Source organism: Suillus clintonianus, assembly GCF_016758775.1.
Source record: "Suillus clintonianus strain FC179 chromosome Unknown DEU56scaffold_102, whole genome shotgun sequence".
NCBI classification, from domain to species: Eukaryota; Fungi; Basidiomycota; class Agaricomycetes; order Boletales; family Suillaceae; genus Suillus; species Suillus clintonianus.
This window is the reverse complement of record NW_024539326.1, coordinates 80,620-97,611: the sequence shown is the minus strand read 5'-3', so window position 1 is coordinate 97,611 and position 16,992 is coordinate 80,620. Positions and strand designations below refer to the sequence as shown.

The 16,992-nt window shown below is 49.6% G+C and overlaps 8 protein-coding genes across 8 annotated transcripts; 1 reads left to right on the top strand and 7 right to left on the bottom strand.

Annotated features, from left to right (window-relative positions):
• Positions 1-641: 641 nt before the first annotated feature.
• On the bottom strand, positions 642-1,370 carry DEU56DRAFT_744929 (uncharacterized protein; the record flags this gene model as incomplete). The annotated part of the gene is made up of 1 exon (XM_041349113.1): positions 642-1,370. A coding segment is annotated over one exon (729 nt), but the record flags the coding sequence as incomplete, so codon positions are not given.
• A 213-nt stretch (positions 1,371-1,583) lies between these two features.
• Positions 1,584-2,057, bottom strand: DEU56DRAFT_744930 (uncharacterized protein; the record flags this gene model as incomplete). Its single annotated transcript, XM_041349114.1, has 1 exon — positions 1,584-2,057. A coding segment is annotated over one exon (474 nt), but the record flags the coding sequence as incomplete, so codon positions are not given.
• Positions 2,058-3,362: 1,305 nt separating this feature from the next.
• Positions 3,363-3,716, bottom strand: DEU56DRAFT_719772 (uncharacterized protein; the record flags this gene model as incomplete). The annotated part of the gene is made up of 1 exon (XM_041347666.1): positions 3,363-3,716. A coding segment is annotated over one exon (354 nt), but the record flags the coding sequence as incomplete, so codon positions are not given.
• Positions 3,717-3,959: 243 nt separating this feature from the next.
• On the bottom strand, positions 3,960-4,850 carry DEU56DRAFT_744956 (uncharacterized protein; the record flags this gene model as incomplete). Its single annotated transcript, XM_041349117.1, has 1 exon — positions 3,960-4,850. A coding segment is annotated over one exon (891 nt), but the record flags the coding sequence as incomplete, so codon positions are not given.
• A 126-nt stretch (positions 4,851-4,976) lies between these two features.
• Positions 4,977-5,531, bottom strand: DEU56DRAFT_744939 (uncharacterized protein; the record flags this gene model as incomplete). Its single annotated transcript, XM_041349115.1, has 1 exon — positions 4,977-5,531. A coding segment is annotated over one exon (555 nt), but the record flags the coding sequence as incomplete, so codon positions are not given.
• A 1,799-nt stretch (positions 5,532-7,330) lies between these two features.
• Positions 7,331-8,607, top strand: DEU56DRAFT_41588 (uncharacterized protein). Its single transcript, XM_041346118.1, has 6 exons — positions 7,331-7,419; positions 7,472-7,594; positions 7,658-7,752; positions 7,819-8,072; positions 8,128-8,410; positions 8,463-8,607. The coding sequence occupies exons 2-5, from the start codon at positions 7,562-7,564 to the stop codon at positions 8,403-8,405; spliced, it is 660 nt and encodes a 219-aa protein (XP_041203859.1). The 5' UTR covers positions 7,331-7,419; positions 7,472-7,561; the 3' UTR covers positions 8,406-8,410; positions 8,463-8,607.
• Positions 8,608-10,644: 2,037 nt separating this feature from the next.
• Positions 10,645-11,829, bottom strand: DEU56DRAFT_41559 (uncharacterized protein). The gene is made up of 3 exons (XM_041346116.1): positions 11,230-11,829; positions 10,804-11,174; positions 10,645-10,755 (listed from the first exon to the last, which is right to left on the bottom strand). The coding sequence occupies exons 1-3, from the start codon at positions 11,780-11,782 to the stop codon at positions 10,708-10,710; spliced, it is 972 nt and encodes a 323-aa protein (XP_041203858.1). The 5' UTR covers positions 11,783-11,829; the 3' UTR covers positions 10,645-10,707.
• Positions 11,830-12,099: 270 nt separating this feature from the next.
• Positions 12,100-14,193, bottom strand: DEU56DRAFT_893348 (Metallo-dependent phosphatase-like protein). Its single transcript, XM_041356346.1, has 5 exons — positions 13,417-14,193; positions 13,253-13,368; positions 13,189-13,198; positions 12,555-13,138; positions 12,100-12,494 (listed from the first exon to the last, which is right to left on the bottom strand). Exons 1-5 carry the CDS (start codon positions 13,827-13,829, stop codon positions 12,325-12,327), a joined length of 1,293 nt encoding a protein of 430 aa, XP_041203857.1. The 5' UTR covers positions 13,830-14,193; the 3' UTR covers positions 12,100-12,324.
• Between the last annotated feature and the right edge of the window lie 2,799 nt (positions 14,194-16,992).

Genomic DNA, 16,992 nt, shown 5'->3' with positions numbered 1-16,992 from the left:
AGTGAGTCCCTGAAATGATCTCGACGCTCGTCAAATGCGGCTGCTGATTGCATGAGCTCGCTGGAGGTGCCTAGCATGTCGAATGAAGTAGCCAGACCACTCGCAATGACATTTGAGGTGCGCCATTTTTGCCTCCACGCCTCTCCTGCCGATCGGTATATGTACCATAGGATCATGAAGGTGGAGTCGTACGCGCACGACCAGTCTGAAGGAGACCACCTGCACCCAGCAGTTGCTGCATCCGGGGCAAGTTGTCTAGGGACTGCGGTGGAGGCTGTACGTGGGCCCGCCTGGTATTTGATGCGCTTCTGAGGAACCTTAGAGGATCCTCCCGGTGCATCAAGTGCACGGCGCTTCCGCTCAGCCTGAACGGGAGCACCTACGTCAAACGAGGCCCTCAAAGTTGCTCGCCCGAATTCCCGTTCAGATTCAGGGTCAGGGACGCATACCAGATCGCCCTCCAAAAGGCCATGACGCACGTAGGTGTTGTGCTCCAGTGCATCGAAGCGTCTCACCTCTAACAGTAAATCATATGGCACAGGCTTGTTTAACTGGTCAAGAGTGACCGGCTCTGTGAGACACAAACCTTCACGTGTACGTGCGCGGGAAGCTGCTACGTATGAACCGAATCCTCCCTCGTGCAGATTTACAATGACCTTCGGAAGAGTTTTGCCTTGGGCAGAGTGGCCCGTCACAGCGAACGCGGGCTGGATAGGCAATTGTTCGCGTACAACACGCAGCTTGGACTTGTCATCTTTCGACCCTGGAGCGAGGGTAGTAAACGTCCACGAAATGGGGGTGATGGGGAATGTTCCCACTGGCAAACCTGGGATTCGCACTCGACTGCCCGCAAAGTCGACAAGAGCACAGGTGCAATATGTGAGTCCTTCTGCGCACTGTGCTGTATAAATTTTACGAACTATACCCTGAGATCCATTAGTGATGCCGAGTTCTGTGGACAGATTCCTGGACCGAAGTATCACTGGCATTCCGACATACAGAGAAACAAAACCTGGAAGCGCACCAGCAGAACTGAATGCAGCCACGTCGAGGCCGAGGAGGTGCAGTCGTATCTCGCGCGTTAAAGTACTCGAAGTTTGTTTAACTCTGTCGTTCGCAGCACAGATGACCAGATTCAGGGCATGCGTAGCACAGGTTGCTGCCGCCTTAATGTTGTTTAGATGCTCACGCGAAGCATTCGTGCTCACGATAGCTGCTCCGGTTAGGTTGTCGTTCGTGCCAAGGTCGATGCCTTGGGTGTTGCTTGAGGAACGAACAACACGGGTGTTAAAGAGGTCCACATCTTCATACGTACATTGCCTTACTCGCAGGCGTTGCACAGCAGCGCCAAACTCGGGGTCTGTCTTCATCCGCTGTTGTTCTGTCAGGGTGACAACCGTGTTGACTGATTTCCATGCCAGTCTGCCCAAACGTTTGAGGATCTCGCGCTCCGTCTGACTGGCAAGCGACGAAACGGGCGTGAACAAAGGTGACCCCCCTACAGGAGGATATTGGAAAAAATCTCCAGCGTATATAATGGCAACACCGCCGAAGTACTCGTCTGGTCTTTCTTTCGCGTAACGCAATGCATGGTCCATCTCACATAGCAACTGCAAACTCAACATGGACGACTCATCAATGAAAACGATCTCAACGAAACGCCATTCATCCCGCAGTTGTGTTCTGCTCTGCACGCTGATGAGGACAGTATAGTCTTCGGAACTCTCACCAAGCTGTCGATTCGATTTGCCGTTCCGGTTGACCTTGATCTTGATTCCCAATCCTTTGTGAATCGTCATTCCGTCGATCAGTGATGCTGCTGAACCAGTGGGTGCGAGGTATCGAATCTGGTGCGCGCATCCGTAGTGGGACATTACAGCTTTGACTGCATTGATGACGTATGTCTTGCCAGTTCCCCCTGGGCCGGTCATGACCATTGACAATGGGGGCAGGTCCTCCTTTTTCAGTACGTGTTTGTTGATGAACCATTCGCAGATTATCCTGAAACAGGTTTTCTGCTTGCCGTTCAAACCATAAAGATCCTCAAAGTGCAGCATGATATCCTCTGGAGTGGACACATTAGTGAGCGCTGTTTCGCCACCTTCTCTCGAAGTGGAAGGAGGGCACACCGACGAGTTCTTGGGCGCACCACTGAGGAGGTTAGTAAGTGCACCCGCATCATAAACTGCTTCACGCGACACTGCTCCCTGCTGCCCGGGATCAAGCGCATTTCGACGGCTCTGGGATACTAATTTCTCTTGCAGTTGTATTTCCTTCCTCCACTCTTTCAGAAGGGCTGCAGTAAGCTCACCAGGCGGGTAATTATCACCGTCGGATGAGAGCGATGACACAGCAGGTACTCTCTTAATCAGTTCTTCCTCGACACAGCCGGACGGAGCATTGAGCCAACCTGCAGCGCGAAGGATGAATTCAGCTCGCTGTACCTGTATGTCTCGCGCGCTCCCCTTCACCGTTAAACCCGGGACCTCGACGTCATCATCATCGTCTCCGCCAGCGAAGCTCTGCATCAAAGACTTTGTGGCTGCAGCGCTCTTGGCTGCCAGCGCGGAACGCTTCCGCAATCTGTCGGCATCTCGCTCATCTTCGCACTCGTGCATCGCCTCCCAGTTCCTCATGACTCGTTGCGAAAACTCACTGAATGTATAGCTAGCAAAGACAGCAGTAAGTTGCTGACCCTCATCAAACAATGGAACAGACTCGCTGAAAGCCTTGAAGTGTGCTAGGGTAAACAGGGCCCAAGCTTCGCCGCTAATTCTCCTAGGAACCACCATGCCAATCACCCGAGGTACAAGTACTCGCGCCCCCTCTCCACGGTCTACATTGGTATGTTCGACGAGCACGTGTGTCTCACACAGTTCGTGACCGTCTTTCAGCGCATGTCGTCGAAGGACCCCCAAGCGTGTGTCTGCAGTGTGTATGTTTCTCTCGCTCTTATCTTTCAATTCTAAACGAACGAAACGACTAAAATCGTAGAAATTCAGGTGTTGCAGCCCGTCCCCTCGATACCAATAGTGATGAACCTGATTCATCGTGATCAACCGTCCAGCTTTGTCAGTCTGCACTGTGAGTGACGAATGCTCCACATCTTCTGCATCATCATCGTTGTCATTGCTGATCAATACATACTGCTCCTTAATGAATGCCAACAGCAAACCGGACAACATGGGAACTGTGCTGTGTGAAGGTATGTTGTCACTGAAGCCTCGTAGATAGCGGGCGGCCTGCTGCGCATGTATCTGCTGCTGTTTAACGTACTGTGACAGGCACCTATGAAGAAGTTGTTTAGCTCCTTCAACCTCTGACTGTTGTGGACGGGAGGACATCTGCACTACGACACGCGACAACAACGACAGCATCTCATGAGTCTTGAGTTCTGATTTAGTGATGTAGTCAGTAATGTATAACATGGCCGCTTTCGCTGCTCTTCCAGACAGTATACATTTTAAATCATGATTGTGTCTACAGAACACGAGTATGTAAGGATTGAAAAAGTTGACTGTACCATCGCGACACTTCAACACGACTGACTTGCTGTCTGCATCATAGTAAGACTTCTCGACAACCTCATGCGGAAAAAGAAATCTACACTGGTCATTATTTCCGTACTTGTGACATACACGTTTACAACTATGTCGTTGTAGCACTTCACCGCAACGCTTGATTTCGCTAGCCATGAGAGACTCCCACTCGGTGAGCGCAGTAGAAGGAGTGTCGAACGAAAGATCGGGTGGGAGAGGCGGTCGCTGCGTTCGCGGTTCAAAGCCGGATTCAATCTCAACGTCGACGTCAGGCAAATGGTGATGTATCACATCCTCGAAAAAGGCGAAAAATTGTCGCTGATATTCGGGAGATTCCAAACGCTGGTGAAGCTCAGTGGGATTGAGGCCTCCCAACAGCCAGATGACGAAGTGACCGTGCAAGCTGCCACGCTCAGTGAACTCACTCGTTCCATAGAAAGCCTCTAAGTGACCTAGGATACCTCCGCGCTCCGTTGATGCCTGCGTGTCGAAATCCCAACCGAACAAATGAGTAAATATGCACTTAAAGGAAAAATGAAAAAAATCTGCCGCTGCCACTGGGTCTCGAGCCAAGCGAATCGCACGCTCGCGGGCAGGAACCAGGCATGGATAATGTTGCGTCAAGTCTACTGTCGTGTCACCAAACATAAGTTGAAAAGTAGGGCTATGAGACGCACTCAGGTTGCAAGTAAAGAACAAGTGAGGCATGCCGAAGAAACCGAAGTAACTACGAATTTCGCTGCGCACGAACATCTTAGATGACTGCGACCCGGGAATCCGCGCAGCTACAGTGTTAACTTGATTGAGCAGATTGAGCGCGTTCCGGTCGTCGGGGCCCAGGTTCGAGTACTTGTGCTCCTTTTGCAACTGGTCAGCCAAGCGAGTCAATGTGTGTGGTGAGACAGAGGTGAGGCGCCTCGCGAGAGTCTCAAAATGAGAGCGTCGAACGGTGAAATGGGTGTGAAGATGAGCTGTGCGACGCTGGAATATATTGAGTATGACGAACATATATGAACGGTGGTAGCGAAAGGACCTATCTGCGAGATCAAAATTGTAATTGGCTTGATTTTGAAAACCGAGAGAGGTTACACGAGAGTTGTCGTCAAAGCCACCTATTCCAAAGGGATACAGGGTCGGGAACATACCTGGAACCAGGTCAGGATTGTGATATTCATCCACAGGTTTTGAGCTTCGAGGAATCACCAGGTCAGGCTCCCCAGTTGAAGAATCGGCAGGCAGAAGGTTGCGCAGTGCAGAGGCTGTAAACGCACGTCCGGGCAAACGCGTGCATTCGGGATCAGAGACGCCCATACTTTCAATGAGGATGTCGGGCTCGGTCGCTTCTGAAGGGTTAGCACGAACACCTGATACAAACAACTCAGCAGGATGCTCGCTAAAACCTGCAGTCTCCTCAGAAAATACGGTCTGCACGTTTGACTCGTTGTCGTATATTACGCGATCTGCAACCCCTGGAACTGAGCCGTCCTCTGGATAAAGGTCCATGATACCCTCATCCAAAACGACGTGTTCGTACAAACGGTTATGATGGGTTAGCCAGCGCAGAAACGACCATACCAATTGCTTCCGAATGCGAAACAACGTCTTGAGGGAATGCGGGGTCAGCTTCCCAGGCCCTACAAACACAACGGTCAGCATCCCATTTATATCCGCCGGTGTACGAGGGAGGATCTTGGCTGTGGACACTAAGTTAGTTTCATGCGCACAAGTGTTGCCGTGAAATACAAACGGTTGGGCAGGGTCGCTGGACTGATAGAGGCGCGTGACGTGTGCCGTGCTCCTATAAACAGCGCATACCATTTCCTCAACCCAAGTGAGATCACGGAATTGCGGTGGTAAACGGCCTCGATAGAGCTTGTTGGCCAATGCGAAGCGGGGCACTTTGGCACGGGACAACGACTTGAAGCAAGCGTCGCAAATGCTCAGGGTACAGCTGAGAGGGGTAGACACAGTAATACCTGTCTTGTCTAGCATTAGTCCATCAAGAACAGAGCACTCGTAAGTGAATTCAGTCGACAGAGACTGAACGACACACTTCGTTGTGATGAAGGCGTCATTTAACTGCAACAAATCCAAGCTCAGCGGGAGATCAGCGTGAGCCTCAACATTCAACTCATTCACACTATGCACCTGACGTGAGCACACAGCACATACAGTACCAGGCTGCCAGCATGATCCGTCCACGTACTCGCGCAAACAATCCGCGACGACTTCACGTGGAACGACTCTCGGCCATTGCGAGACAATGTCTGCATTGGATTGTCTGGCCTCCGCAGCCAATCGAACCTTCGTGTCCTTTCGATCCTGCTTGCGTCTATCTGACAAAGCAACGATGGGCTGCTCCAAACGATTGATGAGCAACGTGGAGTACTCCAGGTGCAATACGAGGGACAGGAGCGCCTCACGAGTATCCGGGACGGCGAAAGGCAACACGCTCATGACATTGACGAGGAACATGTAATCAGTGAGGGATTGCAAACGCGAGATACGGCGTTGAACATGCTTAACGAGGGCTTCACAACACTTCCTGCGTGATTTGTGGGTATACGCTGGTCGTTGGGCGCGCGGCAGGTTAGCTATACACTTGACAATAACTGTGCGATCAAGCTTCTCCAAACGCTTCACAAGCTCTTTCGCAGGCAGAAAAGCCCACCACTCTGGTTCATGGTTCAGTGGGTCTGGTTCGTGGTTCGGTGTAAGGTCTGGTTCGTGGTTCGGTGTAAGGTCAGGTTCGTGGTTCAGGAAAAGATCTGGTTCGGGGTTCGGTATAGGGTCTGGGTCAGCCAGTAAGACATTATACGAACGGCGCAAAGCGGCCGCAACAATCTCCCCATACAACATCTCGATGTAAGCCGAGATGACACTCAAACGGGAGACAGAGGGCAAAGAACGTGTGATAATAGGAAGGCAACGAGCGAACAAAGCCTCGTTAGGTGCAGCACCCAACTCGGTACGTAAACGAGAGAAGTGCGACAGAATCGAATTGATGGATTGGACACGGGTACGCTTCTTCGGGACAAATGCTGCAGGAAGTTGGCGAGCTGCCTCCACGACTACAGACGCGGGTAGGTCAGAGAGGGATATGGCATAATGATCATCAGGAAAGAAAAACCACGCAGGGTCATCGCTGACCACGTTTGCATACAGTGCACTAAGATCCCCCATATGAATGGACGAGGGACAAGTCAACTGTGAAAAATTCGTCGATATCCCCGGGCCGCGGGAAAACCAGGAAAGCGGAAATCGGGCCCATTATTCGGATCAAAACGGGTGCAGAGAAATGTATAGAGAGGCTGATATTTGTGTTCTACAAAGCCCTCCCTTTACTTACGTAAAGAGTCGGGGACATTGTACTGCAAGTTGGAGGGAGTGCGTACAACATCTACGTCATGGTCGCTTGACAGACAGTGCCCAACTGGAAAAAAGTGCGGTTCTTCGGATTTTCCATTCATAATTATCACAGCTGACTCCCAGGCATCAACACTGGTTTCACGCTCATCAGCAATCAGCGAGACAGATACAGGATACAGGCAGCCTGCAGACCTATTGCTCGGTCCCAACCTAGCACCCTCGCATGGCAGAGGGCTTCATAATCGTCTTCGGACGGTATTATATCAATATTCACTCGTCACAACTGTCTAGCCGTACCACTAGATTGTCAGCTAACTACTTTCCACCACCCAAAGTCACCGTGTCAAGAAACTAAACATAGGTTCTGTACCCGCTGGGACCTCCTCGCCAATTCCACAACGGATTCATCCCCTGAATCTAGCGCCGCACTCGAGGCGTTCCATCATATCCGAGACAAAGAACGGAGCGTCCGGTGTACACACCGGTGCCCTAATTGTTATTTCTGGCAGGCGTGAGTAGCAGCTCTCATTTCCGTCCTGCCTCTGCGGAATGAAATCAACAAGGTCCGCAGGAGATGCTGTTGAGAGTGCCTCATTCTGTGACACACAGATGCTGAAGCCTCGGCACCGAAAATATTGTTCAGGCTCACAGTGATGTATACAGTGCCTGTTGTCGGGACATCTGTCGTACGCAAGTCATCGGCTGTCACGGGGTGATCACTGCTTCATGGAACATTGCTTTCACCCCAGAGTAAACCCAATATGACTCGCAATAGTCATCAACCGGGCCTGAGTCATACACTACCTACAGTGCGTGTCCAGCAGCAATGCCATGCGTATAAAGGGTATGAGCATTCCAAGCATTCCGACATTCATAATCACTGTATCCCAACATCGTCTATATAAACAAGACACTTTAGCCCCGAGATCACTAGTAATATGTTGACCTCTTTGGCCCGCTTCACCGTTTCTCTTGCTCTTGCATCGTCTGTCCTAGGTGCTGCTATACCCACAGCGACAGTGACCACGATGACCACTGCGGCCGCGACTTCCACCACTTCTGCAGAGCTCCATTACAAGGGGCTTATCGGTGCTCTATGGAAGAACAATGTTCACGATAAGGTTTATTCCTCTGAAACACCCGCGGCAACACCAACTACAGAAGGTGAACTCTCACATACACCGAGTTGCAAGCTTTTACTAACATACTGTCATACTAGGATTTGCCTCATTTCGGCGGTCCGGGGAACTTTGGAAGGGGAGAGAGCACGAAGAAGTAGACCCAGCAGTTAGCTCCTCTCGGCGATCTGACGAACTCTGGAGGGGGATCGATCACGAAGAGGTAGCCCCTGTAACGGGCCCCTCTCGGCGATCTGGTGAACTCTGGAGGGGGCTCGAGCACGAAGAGGTAGCCCCAGCTGCTCGGGCACCTTCTCGCCGATCCGGCGAGCTCTGGCGAGGATTGGAACACGAGGAGATTTCTACCTCCCCTTCATGATTAAGGTTAGTTCCTGTACGAACTCCACTGAAGCTCAACCTGACACCCCACGTACAGCTATTCCGAGTCACCCTGAATCCGGTATTGATTATTTATGGGCGAGGGGCTCCATGCCCTTGCTGTGTAGGTGGATACACAGCAAGTTGGCTGTTTTAAGCCTCTGGCATTCATTACCGACCTTCGCATAATTCTTTTTTTGGCCAAGTGCCGCCTTATAAGTTATAAATACCCATCCTACAGCAGGAGCTCTGGAAAGCGTACCTCACTTTATACCAGTCTACTTCATTCCGGTAGACATTCTATTACTTTTATTTTGTTAAGTTACTTGTGGCTCCTTTGTATTTGTACATACTACAAGTCAAGTGAAATGTATGTATTCGCCAGTTCGTTGAATAACGTGGAATCCCGACCAAGACAGTTACGAGAAAATTGATTCAGTCCAAAAAAAAACGTGTACATAGCCTGACTCACTGAAGACGTGTTGGTCTCATGCGTCATTTGTATACGGTCCGTGTGTAATGTAACCTTGGCTAATATGATATGCCTAGGTGGATCTTCTCGGATATGATGAGGCGGATCGAGCAAGGATTAAATACTGAGGCCCTAATACTCCCGCTCATCATGTTCCGTTGAGAGTTAGTACTCGATTAATAATTTTCCGTACGTGTTCGTGTCTTCATACCACCCTTGGACTAATCGAGGGCGTAGCTTGAGTCGTGCTTGCTCCATTCATTGCGAAATGTTGGGGTCAGTCTAAGGTTGTCTTGCGCCGGGCCGATCACACGTCGAACTCGGAAATCGCATGACGAATGATCCGGAGTCTCAGTTGAGGTTGCTCGTTCAGCTTGGACAGAGCCTTCGGCGCTCTTTTGCTTGCGCAACACCGTAGTGCAGAGAACACCGTCGCCGACGGTGGGTAAGAGAGCAAGGGGCAAGGGAACCCTGCTGGAACAATGTCAACTTCAGAATGCCATCAAATGCCAACAAGAATGATCAAGGTAACGTAGAATCAAGGTGGTGCTCGATTGTAACACAATATCGATAACTAGTAGCTAGTTTGTACGACAGCCAACCAGCAACGGAGAGCGAAGACCTAATATTGGTGGCATCCTAGCCCAAAATCGACGTCCACCACACAGGCTTGTAGCCAGGCATGATAAAATTGGCCTTCTCAAGTTTAACGGCCCAATCATCTGCCTCTCGTTGATAAATTTTGGCAAGTTGAGTATACTGGCGCACTCGGTGTAGCGCCGCGGCATGACTTGCACAAACTGCGTCAATGGTGCACCGAGTGAATATCTCGAATTGCTCTTCATCTGCGTGGATATCGATTTCGTCCAGTGTCATCTTTGACATCTTGGTCAGTACTTGCGCTTTACACCTTGCCAAGTAAAGAGAAATAACTGCATACCAAATATGACTGCATCTCTCGAGGGTCCTTTGGGAAGATGAATGGTTTATCCGCAGCGCCGATAGAAGTTGAATCGGAAGACGCTGGGAGAGGCTGCGATGGTGTTGGTTCTGACATGTTCAAAATTTGAGTATGAACCGTTGAATCGAGTCTATCAATTTATTAGTAGACCTATATACTGGACGTTCAATCGGAGCAATTGGGGTTTTCAAATGTCCCAGAATAGGAAATATCCTTTTTTAGTAAGGGTAGAACAAAACCCGGCAACCACATCCAATCTCCGCGTCACACATTATTTAAACTCAGAAGACAAAATTTCTCGATCGCGTTTTACCATCGCGTTTTTACTTCGCCATGTGTATACTTTGACCTACTGGGCTTTGCGCATCAACGAAGGGCGCACTCCAAGAGCCCTCGTGTACGAGGAGAGGTGAGTTGTCTCTCTGAAGCTATCGATCCTCTGCGGATGATACACAAATCACCAAATCCGAAGCCTTCGTGGCGATGGTGATAACATAACAAAAAAAACTAAGAACAGCCATCTGATCCCCCTTCATGTTTTCATTTGCGCACGCAGCATTGATACTGATTCTTGTTTGTATTCACAGGAGTTTGAAGTATGATGGCATGTCAGTGCAAGATGTCTCGCGCGGTGACTTGACGAAATCTAGTCCAACAATTCGATTGACAAGGGTTTCTTTGCGTGTAGTGTTATGGGCTCTTATGATTTGTCTTGTGCGTGTATTGGTACGTAGTCATGTGTAGGCAGATATAAACGTGAATAGATATTACGAATATGCTAGATTGCAATGGCCATTGTGCGTCAACAGCATATTGATGGTGACCTGCATCATGGTATCATGATGAATATGATAGATGCGAAATACCTCTTCATGTTTTCTTTCCCAACATCTCTGCCATCTTGGCTTGCCTTTCTCTCTAAGAGAGGGTGAATCGCAATACTAGGAAAGAAAGTCGACCTCATACCTCGTCTGTGGCCTTTAAGATTCTTAATTTCTCAATCTCGCGGGCGCATTCCGCCATGCGGTCCTCCATCTCCCTTACATTTTCCCTCTCCGCTTCCAAGCGTTCCTCTTGGGCCTTGACCTCCCCTTTCTTGCCCTCCCACCGCGCACGCTCCTCCTCAGCGCGAGCCCTTGCTTCAAGGAACGTGCTCTCGGCTTTCTGGGCGGCCAAGAGTGACTTGGAGTAGGCTCCCTCTGCTTTCGCTTCGAGTTTGCACGCGGACTTGTGAAGATCTTGTAGGGCCGCGAGAGACTTGAGAGCCCGTTCCAACGCAGCCTGTTCCAACTTAGACTCTGTCTTCAGAAGCTTAGAAAACCGCTTCGACTCTCGCTCTGTCGAAAAGCCTCAGTTACGAAGGTAACTCATAATGACAGAATGAATACTCACGCTCATCCTTGACGATTTTTTCTTTCTGTTTCTTGCTCAGGGACCTCTCAGCGATGACGCCCCGGAGGGCCACGGCTGCATCTACATCTGGCTCGGCGTTTGGGCCGGTGAGGACTGATCCGCTCTGAAACGCCGCCGTCGCCTCTGCCACCGACCTCGTGGTGCGGTTGCTTCTTGTTGTGCGCACTGAAGCTTTTCTTCCCAGCGAAGTGTTGCGTCCGCCGCCCATACTGCCAGCGAGAGGTGCATCCTCGTCTCTGTCCTCCGTCCATATGGGAAGTGATTGGAGGGATGGAGACCTGCGGTCTGAAAGATCTTCACTGTGACGCCCCGTGAACTCGGGATCGCTATCCTCAACGCTAAAATCTAGCTTCGGGGGCGGGGGGACCTTTGAGCCTGAGATGTTACCGTTTGGTGTACGAGTGGTGTTGCCTGAGTTGTCTGGCATCGCGACGCTTTGCCCCTGACTGCTGGATGAAGTGCTCTGGAGTGCGTCGAAGTACTGTGTTTTTTCACTGTGCGTTGATTCAGTTGGAGATAAAATACGCCCCATTGGCAAAATGTGTCTAGAAAAAGTCAATTCCCGAAATCTTCGAATCCTTAGACTGACTTTGGAACACACTACGTCATTCATAAAACGACGTCACCGATCGTGGTGACGTTCTTAATAATGACTCAGCGTGCGTGAGGGTCGTGGTCATGTCATGTCTGCTCACGATAGGCAACGCCGACGCCACACTGGACATAAGGGAGGCAATGATTCAGATACATTGTGATTCAAATGATAGCGGTGGGCCAGTGATGTCAAGGTTGCTGAGTTGTCGGGAAGGAGTTATACGTTGGTCGCTTCGCAATTGACAAGAAGCAAGGGTGCGGATAAGGATTTTCGGACACCTATATCAAACTCACAACACAACACTAACACAAATCTCATCATAAATTCCATAGATCCCTCAGAACGAGGAGCATTCTACGATACCATAAGTCATTGCACCTGGCTACCTTTCAACATTCATTACGTCTCACCACCATCCTCCGCGGCCTGTAGGTTTTCAGTCGGAATCACCAAATGGTGTCGCGAAATCTTGCAGAGGTCTACCAGAGGTCCTCGAGGTCCCGCGTGCTGACGGCAATCAGCTCGTCATCACTGTCAGCGTATAGAGCCTTGACGATCTCCTGCTCTTTCCATCCTCCACCTTTTACAGGCTCCAACGTGTACTCAATTGACAGTGCCGATAGAGCACCACCATAAGCATGCGAAATACCTTCAATATTAACACTGGCATTGAGAACCATCCATAATATCTTGGTGTGACAGGACTTACCCGTGTCAATGATGAGCACCTTTCCGTCACACCTGGCTGCAATGCTGTCAAATTGCGGTGTGTGACCCATCACCATACGGCGAGTGCCCGTCTTTTGGAGAACCTCGTCGACCATCCGGCACACCTTCTTTTCATCTTCATCGGCCCAGCCACGGTACCACAGGGGCCCGTCACCACCGTACAAGCGGGCTTCCTCGCGAGTCGTGCCTACGGGAAGACCGGGGTACGAACTGGGTGGGTGAGGCAGTGGCTGAGGCTTGCGCTCCCTCAGCCTATCTAAAAGCGATGACCCAAGGTTATTAATGGCACTCGGGAATGGCTGGAGATTAGGGTATGTAGGAGCTAAACCACCATGCACGAATGAGAAAGCAGCATGCGAAAGAGGTCCTGCATTGGCACGTGCAAATGCGCTTCCATCTGGTGTTGGGTAATCGGTGTTGGGAGGGCCAAGTAAACCGTGAAGAGGAAGTCGCACAGCAGTAGTATAGTTCTCTGCCCATGCATCCGCGAGCCAGCCAGTTGTAACAGCTTCCAGGCGGCTCTCGCGAGGCTCAAAAGTCTTCTTCTCCGACTCCAGGACGTAACTGTGATCAACCTCAATGACACAGCGTGCTCCGTGGGCGACGTCACTTACCGCCAATCACCTGTTGGAGAAATGGCTCAGTCATGTACTCCACGTTATAAGATTTATTGCATACCTATCGCATTCATGTACTCATGATTTCCGAGGATCGACAACATGATGCCGTTGACAGCCAAGGCTTGCTCTCGGAGGTCTTCCATCCAATTAAACAACTCGATGGTATCGTCACCCCTCCAAAAATATTGAGTAGTGAGTAGAACATCAGTCAAATTCTCTTACCTGTCAATAATGTCACCGGTCTGCACAAAAACATCCACATTGCCGCTCCAATCATTGTTCTCGTCCACGACGCCGGACATCTGTAGAATACGTTCTGCATTCCCAATGTCACCGTGTATATCCCCTACAGCAATGATTTTGCGCGTGAAACGCGGACGAGGCTCGCGTGTGTAGTCCTGTTCATCAGTATCAAATACTGCTTGTGCAGGCTGTTCTACAGTTTTGAACCCGAAAGGCGCCTGCACGGCGGCTTGTGCGTATCCGATGAGACCTGACAGAGCCAGCGAAAGCTGCAGTCCAGTTCCAAGATGAGGTGCAGGTCCAAGAGGCGAGGAGGATGATTGTGCGTAGTACGCGAGTGATAGTGCAAGTAAAGGGAGGGCCAAGAAAGCCAAAGTTGTGCCACGAGGCATTGCTGTAAAATGTCGTGTGCCTGTTCGATACCAGGGAATAATCAGGGAAGAGGCGTACTAAGTAGAGCGCGCTATATAGCTCACTATTGGAACCGCAATAATCTGGAACTTCTTAAGCGAAAACTACTCCCTAGATGAATATTGGAGTGTGTGCTGCTTTGAATCACTCCGAGTAGGGGGAAGGAAGACGTCTCAAGCTGCGTTGCAGGGTTGCGGCGTGGCCTGGTATTTGAAAGATCGAATAAGCGCTCAACACCACAATTGATTCAACCTCAAGGCCGCGGCGAAATGAAGAGAGCAAGGTCACCAACGTGGCTGGCGGCGTGTACTCCTGCTGCAGTCGTTGATGCAAACTAAACTTGCCTAAGCAGTGCGGCATGTGAACATTGTGAACTGCCCAAATCGGGCATCATGTGTCGTAAAAACGGAAGCAGACGACAGCACTTGGCTAGGGAAGATCGGAAATAATGAACACGGAACGAACAGTTCAGAGTTGGTACGTACGGTACTGACCTTGCCTGGCGCGACGGGACATCAATGGGCAGGCTAACTTATTATTAGTACGGAATCATATTATGATATTACATTGCGGCACGGCATGTTTGGTATTTCAAAAATCCAATGCAGCAACACCTTCAAGACCCTCCTTCACCACCTTTTTAAACCGGTGCTTCAGCTTTTTGTTGCAAGACAAAGACAACCCAAATAGGAGCGACTTTAGCAGAGTCGAAGTACCGTAAACCTTAGGCTTCTTCGACAACACGGTGTAAAACGCATGCGTCCCTAACCTGAGGATGTTGACAATGTGAACAAACAGCGCACAAGATCGAGGTAAATGCTCACCATAACACAGAACTTTTCTGCAGATCACAAATTCCTCCGCTGTCGCGCGCGACCTTGTTGTATGACTTGTGGTGTATCGCGGTATAGGTATATTTGATAACCTGTCTGATAACATCTATGTTCGGTAAGAAACATGGACCTCATAAGGTTGAGGTAATCAGATTCGACGTACTGTTAAGGAATTTGGCATTCTTCTCAACACTTGTACCCCAGCTCATGATATAATGATGCATCTTCATTGCGGCGATGAGGAAACTTTGATAGACATTGACATGCGCAGTATGCAGCCCATTCAAGTGGGTATCCGTGTAGATCATATGACTTCTAGCTTTGGCTATCCTGGGGACGATTAGTTGATGGTCGACGAAAGACATATCACCATACTCACAGTAGCATCTTACGGGTGAACGTCACACCAGGACGGCGTCCCTTGTCGACTGTGAGCGAATACTCGAGGTCTAAAACGTCGAGTATTAGAGGTCCATCATCACGCGCAGAGAGGAATCGCTCACCGTGTCCACTATACCTCGAGTAATCAGCCATGACCGAGAGGTTATACTTATCGATCAGGAGGCCACACCAAGGAAAATCTATTGGGTCTTCAAGCAACAACGGAATGGGGGAGAACGATTGAACATACGTTTTTGGTCGTGTTCGGTAATGTTTTCTGCCTGGATGGATTCATGCTCGAAATTAGTCAATGTCTTTTGCTTGGACACGATGCAGCCATATTCAGGATGCCCTGTACGATTCAGACTATGAAGTCTAGTAAAGCACGAAAACAGGCGAGTTCACCTTCGTACATGACATCTAGAAACCGCCTTGCCTTTGCCAAACTGGTTGTCACATATAGATAGTCGTCGATCCATCGAAGCATCAACTATGCGTTAACATGAATATGCTCTCATAAAAACGAGGAGCGCAACACGCACACTTTGGGGGTCATCGAAGATATTCAAACGAGTTTTCTCTAAATCCCCGTAGAAAAACGAGCATAATAGAGCCGATAGCACAGATCCCTGAGGAATGCCAACAACTTGTCGATAATAGCGCTCGCCGATCTGACAAAAAATATCTGGGACATGTCACAGCCATTCAGGAGAGAGGACAGACCTTCACAAGGTTTTCCCTTATATGCTCTTCGAGGAGCTTGAGAGTGGCTATCTTGGACTGAGATTCATACTGAACCTATACGACGATGAATGACTGGTATAAATCATGCACTCAGCGACCAACCTGGTCTACAAAGATTGTTTGCCGGAGGAAAGCGGCCATTTCACGAGCATACGCCACGAAGTCAGGGTATTCTTCTTCAGGATCCCATCAGCATGTTACCAGCGGCTTAATGCACAGTGTCTCACCATCTGAATCCGCCTTCTTGATATACGCGCGCTTGATTTTTCCGAAATCAGCTGCGACCTGTCCATGCTTCCGTATCATATAATTATCCTGCATAGTGATGATGTGAATTTTGAAACGGAAAGCAGACGTGACTGTTTACCTCGGATATTATATTGTGAAGTATCTTCAGCAACATTGTTTGATCTATCGTGTCGAAGCATGCTTGTACGTCGACTTTGACGAAATATAGTTTCGGACTGTGAATTACACGGGTCAGTGACGAGGTCCCAATTGAATGAATAGGTCGCACAGTTTCCCTGAAGGTGCGTCCTTCAATAACTCTGTTTTGAACCTCTTCAACTTTTGGTATATCTCATTGGAGCTGAACACGGACGCTCCAAGGAGGTCTGGTTGTTGTTGCTAGCCATGACATCAATGTGAATTATTTCGACGTAGAGCACAATACAACACCTTCTCATGCGTTAGAATTGCAAAAGTCGTCTTCAGAGTCTGGTTGATTGACAGCGATGGCCTTGCTGACTGACCCTGTGTGGCAATGAGCAAGAATGTGTCCAATTGCGCTTGTAGGACGTACCTTGGGGTTTGTTCTTCGTCGTAGATTGACAATGGGACGAACACCAGTTTCCTTGGGCAGCAAGCGAATGAAGGAAAAACCGAGTTGTCGTTGGCGCAAGATCTCTTCTGCTTCACGCTGCAGAAGCATAATAACTAAGGTAGACAGACCGGGCAATGTTCAAGACACACCTTCTCGATTTCCTGAAAAGTCTTCTCACTTAATCGGTCTATCAGGGGTTCACAGAGGATTTCCCAGTCGTCTTGCCGAAAGTAAAGAATGTGCTTGCGAAATGCGGAAGATTCCGTGACGTAGAATGTTGTCTGGAAACATCGCGTCAATAAAAGATCTCCATCTTGGTCGAAGAAAACACAAACTCTGAGCAGCGGAAGCAAGAAGGAGTCG

Coding starts and splice junctions, on each gene's coding strand:
- DEU56DRAFT_41588 (XM_041346118.1), top strand. CDS start 7,562: ATGTATACAGTGCCTGTTGTCGGGACATCTGTC. Junction 7,595..7,657: donor CTGTTGTCGGGACATCTGTC/GTACGCAAGTCA, acceptor CTTTCACCCCAG/AGTAAACCCAATATGACTCG. Junction 8,073..8,127: donor GGCAACACCAACTACAGAAG/GTGAACTCTCAC, acceptor CTGTCATACTAG/GATTTGCCTCATTTCGGCGG.
- DEU56DRAFT_41559 (XM_041346116.1), bottom strand. CDS start 11,782: ATGGGGCGTATTTTATCTCCAACTGAATCAACGCACAGTGAAAAAACA. Junction 11,175..11,229: donor AAAAATCGTCAAGGATGAGC/GTGAGTATTCAT, acceptor GCTTTTCGACAG/AGCGAGAGTCGAAGCGGTTT. Junction 10,756..10,803: donor TCTTAAAGGCCACAGACGAG/GTATGAGGTCGA, acceptor ACCCTCTCTTAG/AGAGAAAGGCAAGCCAAGAT.
- DEU56DRAFT_893348 (XM_041356346.1), bottom strand. CDS start 13,829: ATGCCTCGTGGCACAACTTTGGCTTTCTTGGCCCTCCCTTTACTTGCA. Junction 13,369..13,416: donor ACCGGTGACATTATTGACAG/GTAAGAGAATTT, acceptor ATATTTTTGGAG/GGGTGACGATACCATCGAGT. Junction 12,495..12,554: donor GGTGCTCATCATTGACACGG/GTAAGTCCTGTC, acceptor TTAATATTGAAG/GTATTTCGCATGCTTATGGT.